We start from the raw sequence: 14,531 nt of genomic DNA on the forward strand, positions 1-14,531 counted from the left end.
AAACGCCCGAATTCCGTATCAATCTTGAAAACACTTTTCTGAAACACTTTCGCCATTTGACTAAATACCATCCGGTCAAATGTAAATTGGCTGAATTATGATTAAGTTTTCAGCGGTGCTCATGTATTGTGGATTTACTTCTACTTGTATTCAACCGGTCACTACAAAGCAGCCGTTTTATAAAAAGAGGGATGAGCTTTAACATTTTTTTAATGCGCGATTCATTGTGGCCACCAGCTGTTTAAAGAAAGCAAAAACCTCTGGCTTTGACGAAAGTGCTATTTAATGCTAATTTAATGTTAATGCTGTTACCGACATTTTCGGCAGAATTTACCTTTCTTTTCTTAATAGGCTATTCTGCCTAGTTTTATGTTGTCCCTAAAATTAAATGTAATGTGGTCTTTTTTATCAGAAATTTCCCCTTCTTTCATAAGCTGTTCTTTTAGATTATTCTGTTATGGGAAACCTTGATATTAGTTAACTTTCCAGCTTCTTGATTCATGGTTTGAAAAGAACAGTATGTTTTTGAAAAGACACGGACACGTTTTAATGCTTCCAGTGAGCTATTTGCTCTTTGAAGGAAGCACGACACTAGACAACGGATTAGCATACAACGCATAGTGGCACAGCCGAAAACTTTTCCTGACAGCTGCGGCGGGAATCGAACCCGCGCTCCTTAGCACGATGCGACTAAAGGCTTGGTGGCCTTAGCCACAAGACCACGAAGCCACTAAAGAATTATTAAGAAAATTATGTTCAAAAACGAATGCTGCATACTCGCGTTTTTCTTTTTTTGCTTGCATCCTTTATGCCTGGTTTGGAATGTTCAATTGAAACGAGCATCTGAATTTATCACCGATTGCAAGAGAGTTCGTGGGGCAATATCAGGCTGGATTCATGGGTGAACGCGCTACAACGGACCAGATGTTCGCCATCCGCCAGGTGTTGCAGAAATGCCGCGAATACAACGCGCCCACACATCACTTGTTCATCGATTTCAAATCGGTGTAGGATACAATCGATCGAGAACAGCTATGGCAGATTATGTACGAATACGCATTCCCGGATAAACTTATACGATTGATCAAGGCGACGATGGATCGAGTGATGTGCGTAGTTCGAGTATCAGGGACACTCTCGAGTCCTTTCGAATCTCGCAGAGGGTTACGGCAAGGTGATGGTCTTTCATGCTTGCTGTTCAACATTGCGTTAGAGGGAGTAATAAGGAGAGTGGGGATAAACACGAGTGGTTCGATTTTCACGAAGTCCGTTCAGCTGCTTGGTTTCGCGGATGATATTGATTTTATAGCTCTTAAATTTGAGACGATGGCGAAACGTACATCCCACTAAAGAGTGAAGCCAGGCGAATCGGATTAGTCATTAATGTGTCGAAGACAAAGTACATGATTGTAAATTTCCGCACTACAGTTTCGGCCGATTGCCGCAAAATTGCCTGCAGGCTGTTTTGGATGACACGTGCTTGCCGCCCGGTTGCTGCGATGCGAAAGGGGGCGATCGTCGGCGGCGCGGTCTCTTCTGACCGACCGGCTCGAGTCTTCGTGTCGCTGACGACCGACGACGTGCGCGTCGCGACGTCGCGAAGTCGCGATGTATGGAGCGCGAATATTGTTGTCGCGGTTGGGTCGCGGTGTTCGATGATGCGCGAATGCTGACGATTCGCATCTCCCTTTTAAATGGCTCAGACCTGATTGGTCCATATTTAATTCGCATCTCTGCGCATAGGGTGCTAAACTGGTATGCCACAATGATGACAAAGGGCTCCAGGGAGGAATCACCGCGCCCGCCACCCCGAATCGACGGTGATGAAATCGAGGCGGTTGAAGAATTCGTGTACTTGGGCGGGCTCACTGGTGACCGCCGACAACGACACCAGCAGAGAAATTCAGAGGCGCATTGTGGCAGGAAATCGTGCTTACTTTGGACTCCGCAGAACTCTACGATCGAATAAAGTTCGAAGTAACACGAAGTTAACCATCTACAAAACGCTAATTAGACCGGTCGTCCTCTATGGGCACGAAACATGGACCCTACGTGCAGAGGACCAACGCGCCCTTGGAGTTTTCGAACGGAAGGTGTTGCGTACCGTCTACGGCGGTGTGCAGATGGATGACGGGACTTGGAGAAGGCGAATGAACCACGAGCTGCATCATCTGCTGAGAGAACCAGCCATTGTCCACACCGCGAAAATCGGGAGGCTACGGTGGGCGGGTCTCGTCATCAGGATGTCGGATAGCAACCAGACTAAAATGGTTCTCGAAAGTCATCCGACCGGTACAAGAAGACGTGGTGCGCAGCGAGCTAGATGGGTCGATCAGGTGGAGGACGATCTGCGGACCCTACGCAGAGTGCGGAACTGGAGACAAACAGACATGGACCGAGTGGAATGGAGACGGCTACTATGTACAGTAGAGGCCACCCAGGCCTTAGCCTGATCGGTAAGGTAAACTATCTGGGTTAAACTTGTCAAACATGTTTAATCAAACGGAATGACGTGTTTAGACTGAGAAAATGACTAGGATGTCCACTTACACGCTGTTGAATGCATCTCAGTTGAAGCAAGTGTTTACATTGTTCAAGTCGGGCGTTTGCATAAGCAAACTGATTAATTGACTTGATTGAAAAAGTTAAACTTGTTCAATTTTCGTTCAAGTCAAGTGAGTTGAACAAGTGAGATGAGTGTACTATAGGGCGGCTCCATACAAACAGATGGCCAAAAATATTTTCACGTTAAATTTATAATGTCAGTTCAAAAGGAATTTCTCGGTCTATCTTGATACATGGGAAATTCCTTGCCTGAATCGTCCAAGAACCCGTTTTTCTTCGATCGCAGTACGCAGTTGCGAAGGAATGTCAATTCAAATGGCAGTCACTGTAGAAAGTTTCTGTCAGGAATCGGTCAAGAAAGTTCTTGAGCGACTCCTTTTGAACACGAAACTGCGCTTATGCTTAAAAAAAATATATGAAAAACATGTTGAACAAATGCTTCTTAGGTCTCCACCCGAATAACACTTATGTTGTAGATGAGTCTATATGACTCCTATATGACCAAATTTGGTCACATTAAAGTCATACCGACTCATGTATGACATGTGTGCTACTAGGGCAAACTCCTTGGAATTTAGTCCAACTCTGTGAAGGTCTGTAAAGGCCTGCGAAGAAATATAGAGGTCCGCAAAATCTTCAATGGTCTTTGAATATTATTCAAGTCCTTGTGGTTATGTCGTGCATGGTGTGCTCTCATTAATTGAGGGGTTTTAGGAGTTTAAATAAAGAATTTTTTTATCACGTCAGTTTCAACAGCAAGATATTACAAGGACATTGCATACTTTTAGGCGTTTGATCTGTATATAAGGAGGATTGCTGCTCTAACTTACAAAATGGATTCAAATTTCTAAAAAGACGTTCCGCTACGAGATCCAAGACCACATTTTGAGGATATTTTATGATTGATCTACCGAGAAAAGCGGCCATGACGACCAAATGTTTCCTAAGAGGTATTTACACCGTGTCCAATAAGTTCTCATACAAAATCAAACTGAATTCATTTCACATCTATAATTAGGATTATCAAAGTAAATATATTAATTGAAAGGCAAACTAACACTGACCAAATGCAGCATATGTTTTGGAATTAACTGTCCTTTATCCTTCTCTGCTGATCGCGTATGTGTCATAAGTCCATTTCAGCTGGCACGCACGCCATTTCTTTGATATTTCGTCACATTTTAACGAGTAATGGTTTAAAATTGAAACGAGTAAGGTTCCTGTCCTCACCATTGCTAATAGTAACTATGACCAAAAGAGAAAAAATATGATACTCTGTATTGGTGGAGTACGAAGCCATTTTATTTTGTACAAAATAAAACATAAATCAAACAAAAATGCCCATTTTCATGTTTGAATGAGATTTGTTGTGTTAATGAAGCATGGCTGTATCTTACCTTGTTGATTCACAACATTCTCACTTATAAAACGTACTTGTATCCCTTTTGCAGTAAATTTTATCCAAAATTTACGTTTAATGAAGTTTATCTTCAATAGAACGATTATTTTCAAGGAAATCAGCTCAAGTGAAGCTTACTAGCAAATTTCGTACCATATCATCACCAAAATTGTATTGTTTCATCTTTAGTATATCCATTTGGTACAACACTTGGGATAAAAACTCAAAATTTAACCTTCTTCTTCTTCTTCTTGGCGTAACGTCCTAACTGGGACAAAGCCTGCTTCTCAGCTTAGTGTTCTATGAGCACTTCCACAGTTATTAACTGAGAGCTTCCTCTGCCAATGACCATTTTGCATGTGTATATCGTGTGGCAGGCACGAAGATACTCTATGCCCAAGGAAGTCAAGGAAATTTCCTTTACGAAAAGATCCTGGACCGACCGGGAATCGAACCCGTCACCCTCAGCATGGTCATGCTGAATACCCGTGCGTTTACCGCCTCGACTATATGGGCCCTAAAATTTAACCTTATAGACTCTATTTAGCTACCGTAGAATGAAACACTTTTCTAACATGTTTCTTGCGTGCCGGAGCAAACTAATTTCCGAAAACGGAAGTGTACTGCTAGGTTTATAAAAACAAATAGAAAATAATGTCATTCTAAACCGTATGCTCTATTTAATCAGTATTATGTGGCCCTTCAATACATGCATTCATTTTGAAAATAAGAATCACAGGTGTGAAATAAAATTATATTCTCTAAATTTGTATTTTGTATGAGAACTTATTGGACACGGTGTAATGACCAATAGGGTGATTTCATATTGCAATATCTCAATCATCGCCGACAACGTGATTGGAATTGCAAAATAGCAGCTAGTAGCAGCCAAATTTGATTTCAATGTCTCCCGATGTCCCCCTCCTTAACAAAGACATAGAAGTAGTTCCAAAGCGAAAAATTTTTCATTTAAGCTGAAGATATGCAAGGTAGAACATTTCATTCATTTTACCAAAAAATGTCAATGGTCTCATTCTGCTGTCAATATCTCGATAACTATAGGGATAAGGAAACTAATATTCTAGGGTTTACTGGTCCAAATGGTCTACTTTCAACGGCCGAACCTCTCAAATTGAAGTCGATTTTCGATTTTTGGCCACCTGAATCCCCTTAGTGCATTTTCCATTGTCTTGAATCAAGTTACTTGCACTATGTAAGCCAGGCATTAGCTTCCGCGTTTTAATTTTCATCGATGCTTGCTCATTCTTTAACAAAACGTAGTGTTTCTGAGTAGATTAGTCATGATATTCTTTTTCTTCTTCTTCTTCTTCTTCTTTATGGCTCGACCTTCGCATTGAAACTTTGCCTGCCTCTCTTCAACTTAGTGTTCTTGGAGCACTTCCACAGTTATTAATTGAAGGGCTTTCTTTGCCTGCCGGAACGGGAATCGAACCCGCCGTCTCCGGATTGGCGATCCATAGCCTTAACCACTAGGCTAACTGGAGAGTCCTGATCATTACTGCCATGTAAGCTTTTATAGAAAAAGGAAAATTCAATCCACCCTATTGAATATGGACTATCCAATTATAATCAGACAGTTGCAGGATTTATCTTGAGTGTGTAACGGCAGTTAGTTCGAGTTAGGCGCTGATCGGGAGAAAAACAATAAAGCGATGTCTTGTGAAGACACTGCGTTTCTTTTCTCCTACCCGGACTCCTGCTCACAGCCATAAAAATGTTGGCTATTCTGTACTGAAGTTATGCCTTAGGTATTCTTTTAAGTTAATAACATAGAGTTGTCTTTCGATATAGGGTCTGGGACCATTTGGGCAGGAGCACCTATTTTGGGCACTTGCAGCCATAGCTCAGTCAATTTTAAACCGATTGACTTGAATTTTTGAACATTGCTTGATACTATGCCTATCTGATCGTGTCTCGAAAATCAAGCCAATTGGTTCAAAATTGACTGAGTTATAGCAGCAAGTGCCCAAAATAGGTGCTCCTGCCCAAATGGTCCCAGACCCTACCTATATACTTATATCACCGACGAACCGACGTGACAGTGGTGATTCAAAACTGCCCCCCCCCAAATTTAACGGTCGACCGGCGAAGCGAGCGAACGCTTCTGTCAAATCAGCGCAGACACGAACCTCGTCCTATATGAATACACGGGGGGTTTGGAATCATGCTATCAAAACAACGCGAGCCGTTATAGAGGAGGCGGTAGTGTTCGGCTATTTTTCATCATGGCGTCGGGGACAACAAATTTGAATTTATTTGTTCTAGCTGTCACGTCGGTTCGTCGGTGCTTATATTGCAGTAAAGAGTGAACTCGAAAAAAAAATGAGTCACACAAAATAATGCGTAACTTTTGATTTTGAAAAATAGCTGAGTTTTTGACCAGGAATACCATATTATGTGTAGTTAATACCATAAAAATCCAAATCGGTTTAATATTGGCGCAAATATTTTCTATACAATAAAACGTGATTTTGGAAACATTGGGCATCCATTTTAAAAATTGTTTATGCTAAAACTTTGTTGTTAGCTACAAAAAACGTCTGAAATTTTGACTATAAGCTCTTTAAGTAAGGCATAATGAGTGGTGAAAATTTCATCATAATCGGTTCAGTACTTTTCTTTAACAATTCAAACAAAAATCGGGTTTATGATAGTTTGGGCACTTTTTGACATTGATGATGAACCTGGGAAATGTTTTGAAACACCTTGGAATCCCTCGGAAAACCCTCTTAAGACTCCCGTATTTTCCTCTTAAACTCTACTGAGTTCCCCTGAAACCCGCTAAATTCCTTTGAAACGCCTTGTCTACAAGGCTTACTGACAGGGCCGGATTTACAAATGTGGGGGCCCGGGGCCACAGTGTTGTGGGGGCCCTTAATACAAAGGATATGTTTTTGCCCATATAACGTGAAAAAATCTTAAAAAAGGAATCATTCTTACAAATATGTAAATGTCGTTATGGAATAATTTTATTGAAGAACAATAAGCAGAGCTAGGAAAAACGTTTGTTTGTTTGTTTATTTATTAACGACCCTTTAATCAAAAATGATCATTCGGGTCGGAATCTAAATCTAAATACAAAACAAATAATACAAATTTCATTACTGTTTTCTCCGTTTCTCTCTATCAATACTCCTGCGTAACCATTTAATCCATGCGTCCATGTTATCATCGCGGTCGGGCTCGGGATCATCTTCGTCGTCTTCATTCAATTCAATACTCATATCGAAATCTGGGCTGCGTTCTCTCTGCGACTGTTCAACCTTGCGAAAGAATTTTTCGTTGCTATCCTGCTTCTTTCTCGGTGGCGATGGCGATTCCGTTGTTGGTTTGTTCGTAACCACCACACGCTCGGGCGGCTGTACACTGTGTTGCTGTTGTTTGTTTCTCCTTCTTTTCCCGCCGGTAGTAGCGACGTCTACCGATAGCTTGTTGGTCGGTTTATTTTCCACCACGCTGGAGTAGCTCGAACGGACGTTCGGCTCGTTCGCTTCGTTCGCTTGTTTGAGTGTCGAGCTACTATCGCCCGCGGGTTTGTTGGCTGTCGATTGATGGTCAGGCTTGATTTTGTCTGCTTTTTTATTTTGTACACATGTACTGCCAGGATGCAGTGGCTGGGTACAGTGCTTGCATGAAGCAGGTTGATTACGGTAGGTAATCAAGGTTTCTTGTCCTTGGATCGTAACGAACGATCTGATATGACAGCGAAGTGTCATAACCGCTACACGTACCCCAGATGAAACATTTTGGTAGGGGAATGATGGACCCCAACTCAACTCCTTCACTTCGTGTACATCACCGAAGTGACGTAGATAAACAGCTATATCTTCGTTGCTTACACACTCGGAGAGGTCATGAACTTTGACCTCCGTACAACCGCGGTCAATCGTCAATCGCACTGGATACTTGCAGCTTTCCACTTCGAGCTCGTGTCGTCCGTTGTGTTCTCGCACTATTTTTTCGGCCATCGCAAGATCGGCACATTTAACATGCGCGCATTTCAACGAATGATTAATCTGCAAGCGTTTCACTTGGCTGGGCAGTAGACCAAGGGTTTGATTAACGAACCCGTGGATTTGCTCAAAACTTGGCCGTCGCGGAAAGTTCGCTAGGTCTACTTTGAACGTGTTCTCTCGTGAATTGAGAGCCATCACAGCGAACTGATGGAACAGCTTCTCGCAATTAAAACACGTCCAACCGATACGAAGACGGATCGCAAACTGGCTAGGAAAAACGTTGATATGCACTAAGTTTATTATCATAACAGATTTGAAATTCTGGCGTAAAAACAATGGTAAAATAAATTTATATAAAGTAAAAAGCTTTTCAGGAGTGTAATCGCAACATTAGAGCTCAGATTTAGTGGAAATTCATGCCAGAGTTCATAGACAAACTGCAAGAAGACTATATTGTTGAAATTTTCAAACAATTTCTAGAAAAATGTTGCGTAATCGATGGTGTTACTTTTTCCAAATCCAGAGAGAGTTTCTAGCCGATTCCTGCTTTAATCTCTGGAAAAGTTGCTGGTCGATCACCATAAAACATGAACACTTAACAACACTCCTTCTAATGCGACTGCTGGGGAGTTACTGGCGACCTCCCAAAATAATTTTCCACAGAACTCTGAAACATGGTGAAAATTCTAATAGAAAGCTTTGAAGATATTTCAGAAGGATTCCATTACAAATTCATGATGGAATTTCTGACTTAATCTCCAATACATTTTCCTATTATATTTCTTGATAATCTTTAGCGTGGAATCCAGACAAATTGCTAGCCAATTTCTCCACAAATTTGTTTCGATTTTTTGTTCAAGGAATCTATGGATTTTATTAGGAGTTCTCCATGAATTCATTCTTATTTCAGTTAGTAAATCTCTCAGCTCAAAAAACAAATCGGACTGAAACTCTTCAAAATAATCTAGATCATGTTTGTTGATTCATGCTAGAATTACTCTTAACATTTTTGTACAGTTTTGGTGTTCTCTGATTTAAGTAAGTCGCAAGCTGTCTAAGTAAAATCAAACTCATAAGTGCCAAACATGCTTCTAAATTTCGAAAAAAAAACAATCAAATTCAGCAGGAATTTTTTGATTCTGCAATTTATAGAGTTTCGAGGTCTAGAATTCAGTAGAAGTTTTTCTTAAGAATTTCCAGTACTTTTTTTAGCAGTTTCACAAAAAAAAAACATAAATGGTAATATGTTTTAAAGCCAAAATTTGAAATTTCACAAATAGTTGCAGTATTCTTCAAAAGAATCACAACATATCGTCGGTTTCCTGCAATAGGGGCACAACTCAAAAAATGTGAATTTTCAGAACGGGCGTTTGAAAATTGGCAATCTTGAAGCACCTCCTGCAAGTTCACTTATTTCTCTCATCATTTGACAAAAGTAAACTAATTTTGATGGTTGTATCATGGAAAGGGACTGAAGAACTATCTGTTTCATGAATTTTCGGTTACTATTTTTCAATGACTATTGAAAAATTTGACTGATTTTGAGTTGTGCCTTTATTGCGGAAAATTGATAAAAATGCAAAATTCTCGCGTTTCTTATCGAATTTCGGAACGGGTCTTTGTGGGATGAAAGTTTACATAGTTTTTCATCATTTGCCATCAAAATCTCAAAAATGACCAATTTTGAGTTGTGCCCCTATTGCAGGAAACCGACGATATCACGTGCATCTTGTCAGTAGACAGTCATTTGAAGTTCTTAAGGCAAAAATCAAATAAGAGAGATTCTTGCACTACTATTTTTTTTTCGCTTCACATTTTTCCGTGCCGTGAAATTTTGTGGGGGCCCCTAAAATGTGGGAGCCCGGGGCCCTGGCCCCCTGCCCCCCCCCCCCCCCCCCCCTAAATCCGGCACTGCTTACTGAGGAGTTTATAAAACCTCGTAGACTTCACACTATACTTTTGAAGGCCCCTCTTTCTCCCAAATGTTGGGTGCAATTTGTGAACGTTCTCCTAGAACATTCTTGGAAGCCTCTGAGCTCCCCTTAATGCAGGATTTCAGAGGGGTCCAGCATGGTATCACCTTGTATTTTATCAATCACTCACCAGCGAATCATCTTTAAAGTAATCAACACCAATCAACACACAATTTATAACCTTACGCTTCGCATCCACACCCTACCACATAGCTATTTCCAAAATACTCCGACATCCCAGCATGAACTTGCACAGACGCGGTGGTTTATGCGGCCTGCCCTAGGAAACCAAATCACATCATCACGTCCTTCTCCTTCCCGACCTTCATCCGTAGTTTTCATTCTTGCCTAAAAATAAGGAGATCAACAGCTGACTTCCTTGTGTGAGTGTAGTTGATCTGGTGATACTAGTCAGCCGAGCTGAATCTTAATGCAAGGTTTCTTCGGAATCCTACCAAATCGCGTAGAAAATCACTAAGTATTCCCAAACTTCTTAGTACGATTGCACGATAATGTCCAGCATCTTGTATTTTCATACATTTATGCCCAAATTATTCTGAGGTATTTCAGATATACTATGAGCAGTGGCGTAACCAGAAATTGTCTCTGGGAGGGATTTTCAACGGTCAATGATACCTTTTTTGATTTAACACTTACATTTTGTAAAATATAATGAGCAATTGTATTCTAGTTTGAAAATAGCGGTGCAGCCGAAAAATTTTTTCGTCGCAAAGCGCTTTATACTGAAAATTTGAATTTTTTACTTGAAATTTGAATTTTTGAAATTACCCTTGTACCATGAATAGCTTTTTAGGGCGTAACAAAAAAATCTTCAAATTTGAATCTTCGAGATCATCTGATTCATCAGTTCCTATCCTTTTTTCTCATTCCAGTCAACTGTCGGGCGTTTCCATCATGTCCGTTCCGGCCGAGATGTACTCGTACGGGGCACAGTACTGGATAATAGCACCCACCATGATCGTCATCGTTATGATCATTAACTACATCTTCGTTCCGGTGTTCTACAACAACCAGATCACCAATTGCTACCAGGTAGATACATACATATGCTCTTCTAAAGCACCATAACAGTACCTGATTCCCTATCTCCCACATTCAGTACCTGGAGGACCGGTTCAGCCCGGCCGTCAAGAAGTTCGTCACGTTCACCTACGTGCTGAACATCTATCTGATCTTGCCGATCTTCATCTTCATCCCGTCGTTGGCGTTCGCCCAGGTCACCGGCACCAACATCCACCTGATCAACGGGATCGTGTGCTGCGTGTGCATCTTCTACACCATGCTCGGCGGGATCAAGGCCGTCGTGTGGACGGATGTGGTGCAGGGTGTGATAATGTTTGCATCCTGTTTTCTGGTGGTGGCTGTGGGCGTCGTCAAGATTGGCGGTTTCGGGGAAGTGTTCACGCGAGCGGCAGCCGGCGATCGGCTGAACATTTTCGAGTAAGTTCGAGTAATATTGCGCTAGGTCAGTTACGGCGGGGGTCTAATCTGTGTTCGCTTTTATTTTTGGGTTATCAGCATGACCTTTGACGCAACGACGAGACAGACATTCTGGACGTCCAGCATTGGTAACGTATTCCTCTGGACCGGGTACTTGGGCCTGAATCAGAGCTGTGTTCAGCGGATGGTGGCGGTGCCGAGCGTTCGTCATGCTCGCACTGCACTGTGGATCTTCTGCGCCGGGTTCATCATCATAACCAGCTTGAACTGCTTTACGGGGATTGTGATTTTTGCAAAGTATTTCGACTGTGACCCGATCAAGGTCAATCTGGTGCAGAAGGCCGATAAGCTGCTGCCGTTCTACGTCCAGGATGTGGTTGGAAATCTGAAGGGAATGCCCGGAGTGTTCATCTCGTGCGTTTTCAGCGCTGGTCTAAGGTATGTTTGGTTTGACGTTATGGTTCGATCCTAAATCCTATATCTACACCCTTTCTTCATAGCACCATGTCGGCCAATCTGAACTCCCTGGCCGGAATCATCTACGAGGACAATATTCGCCCGTTCAAGCTGTTCAAACACGCCGACGCGTCAGCCAACTTAACCATGAAAATGCTGATTCTGTTCAGCGGTCTGTACTGTATCGTGATGGGCCTGGTCGTGGAACAGTTTGGTCATATTCTCCAAATGGTGGTCACGATAGCCAGCGTAACGCAAGGTGCCGTTATGGGGATCTTCTGCCTGGGCATGCTGTGGCCTTGGGCGAACAAGCACGGTGCTCTGTGGGGTTCTGCGGCCAGCGTGATCGGAATGTCGTGGATCATTGCGGGAGCGCAGTTCGCGATCAAAAATGGCGACCTGAGCTATCCTCCGAAGCCCACCAGTGTGGAAGGTTGCGCCGAGTATGGCTTCAACGTAACGCAGTCGGTTCTTGGGCAATCGACGGCCGTTACGGATGACAGTAGCGGTGGGTTCTCGATCTACAAGATGTCCTTCGTGTGGTACTCGACCGTTGGAACGTTCTTGGTGTTCCTGGTGGGGATTCCGGTCAGTTACCTGACCGGTTCGCAAGATCTGAGCAAAATGCATGCCAAGCTGATATCGCCGGTGGTACACCGATGGCTGCCCAAGGAAATTACCAAAAGTGAATTGGTTCTTAAAACGAGTGGAGTGTAAGATTTGGAAAATATGGTTGACAGAGAAAAAAGTCTAACAAACATATTTATCTTTTACAGAAATCCAGAGGATGTTCAAATCAAGGAGTGGGTTTTTACTCCAGCCGAAGAAGAAAAAAGGAAAAAGTTGCGTGACACAAATGAACATGTTATGTGAGGGGAACACGTAGAAAATAGTTTCTAAGACAAATTATAGTTAATGCTTACTGCCTTATCTTATAAATCTTATAAGATTTTGATGTATTTATATAGAATTAGTTATGCTAAAGTTTTTGAACACGTCACTTTTAATATGTTCACACAATTATAGAAAATTCTATATGTTCGCATATGATATACTAGAACAATAGTAAAGAAAATAAAACAATGTATTACGTTGGTAAAATATTTGTTTTTTCTTGTTGTTGTTTTTTTTTATTTAACCCGGACGATCTTATTTTGGTAGAAATGCAATGACTTCTTTGTTTTAAAACATTTTACACTGGAGTCTTTTTTATAGTCAAGGGGAATAGTTGTGCTAAGAAATGCATGGTTTGCACCCTTCCCTCTTTTTCTGGTAACCGAAAATACGTGGCTTTTTTGTGTTTTTTTTATAAATTCTACATGATTTTGCTCAAATTTCATCGTTTTGCGAATCATCAATAGTTTTCACTGATCCTTGACATGCAATGTACTACTACCCAGACAACCAGTCATCGTATAAGCTGTTGTATAAGATGATAAAGTGGAGGCCATATGCGTACATGCCTCCATTTAGGCGCATGTAAAATGTACACATATCGCCTCCACTTTAACATCTTATACAACATCTTATACGATGACTGGTTGACTGGGTACCCATCATAGTCTTATTTGAAGTTTTGATCCCAGATCTATTCTAAGGCCTCCAAAGTGCTCCGAAGTTTGTGTCACAAATCCAACATTCTAAACCAACACGATGAATGTGTTGGAAATATGTAATTTGTGCACTCGAGCACCCCTCGTTATCGAGACTACTTTTATGTTAATGGATACACCATAGTCATGTTGTGTATTGTCAGATAGTGTTATTGTTTATAGTCGTGAATGTAAATACAGAATAAATTCATTCCTTCGTGATCGTCACACTGTAAACAAGTGTTTTTACTTTTGCTCCGGTCCGGAAAGCTTCGCTACTCGTCCCGCTGTTGTGTGTTCCGCTGTGTGATTGCTCCAACAGGCTATGGGTCCAGGTATGGACGAGAAAGCGAAAGTCGCCGCGTTCGACGGGTCCGGATTCCATAACTGGAAGTTCCGGATGGAGACCGTCCTCGACATGCATGGTTTATTGGATTGTGTCCACCGGGAGATCGTCGAGATTGAAGAGTTGCGTGAGATGGCCGACGATTCCGCGCAAGTGAAAACCGAGAAGAAAAGGCAAATGGCTGAGCGAAGTGCCGCGGATAAAAAGTGCAAAGCTATTATCGTTTCGGCCATCGCTGATATTCAGCTTGAACTTGTGAAGGACTGTGCGAATCCGAAGCAAATTTGGGACACGCTGAAGGCGGTGTTCGAGCGTTGTGGTGTTGCCGGCCAGTTATTTATTCGGAAACAGCTCCTTCGGTTAAAGTATGAAGAGGGGGCTGATAGTGATTTGCCGGAACATTTGTTGAAATTTGATCGGTTGATTCGCGAGTTGAAGGAGAGCGGTGCGGCAGTGGAAGAGCCCGATGCAATTTGCCATTTGTTGCTGACAATGCCTGCGTCGTTCGATTCGGTGGTGACGGCCATCGAGACCCTTCCCGGTGGAGTGACACTGGCGTTTGTCAAGAAGCGGTTGCTCGATGTGAACCTGAAGAAAAATATGTTGGCCCCTGCGGCCGAAAATGAGCGAGAAAGTGAGGGTGTTGCCATGACGAGCAGGCATGTGTGGAGAACGTTGAAGTGCTTTCGGTGCGGCAAAATTGGACATAAACAAGCTGACTGTCGCGTGCGTTTGCCATTGAATCCGAGTGAGTACGAAGTT

At 42.2% G+C, this 14,531-nt stretch overlaps 1 protein-coding gene across 1 annotated transcript in view; it reads left to right on the plus strand.

Moving 5' to 3' along the window:
* LOC109427304 (sodium-coupled monocarboxylate transporter 2) overlaps positions 1-12,934 on the plus strand; it is a 37,370-nt gene extending 24,436 nt beyond the window's left edge. The window contains exons 2-6 of the mRNA XM_029865066.2: positions 10,808-10,967; positions 11,035-11,375; positions 11,454-11,813; positions 11,876-12,544; positions 12,608-12,934. Of these exons, the coding sequence (XP_029720926.2) occupies positions 10,808-10,967; positions 11,035-11,375; positions 11,454-11,813; positions 11,876-12,544; positions 12,608-12,704 (1,627 nt within the window). The 3' untranslated portion in view covers positions 12,705-12,934. The remainder of the gene's footprint in view (positions 1-10,807; positions 10,968-11,034; positions 11,376-11,453; positions 11,814-11,875; positions 12,545-12,607) is intronic.
* The last annotated feature ends 1,597 nt before the right edge of the window (positions 12,935-14,531 follow it).

The sequence above is a fragment of the Aedes albopictus genome, chromosome 3, assembly GCF_035046485.1.
Source record: "Aedes albopictus strain Foshan chromosome 3, AalbF5, whole genome shotgun sequence".
In the NCBI taxonomy this organism is placed as follows: Eukaryota; Metazoa; Arthropoda; class Insecta; order Diptera; family Culicidae; genus Aedes; species Aedes albopictus.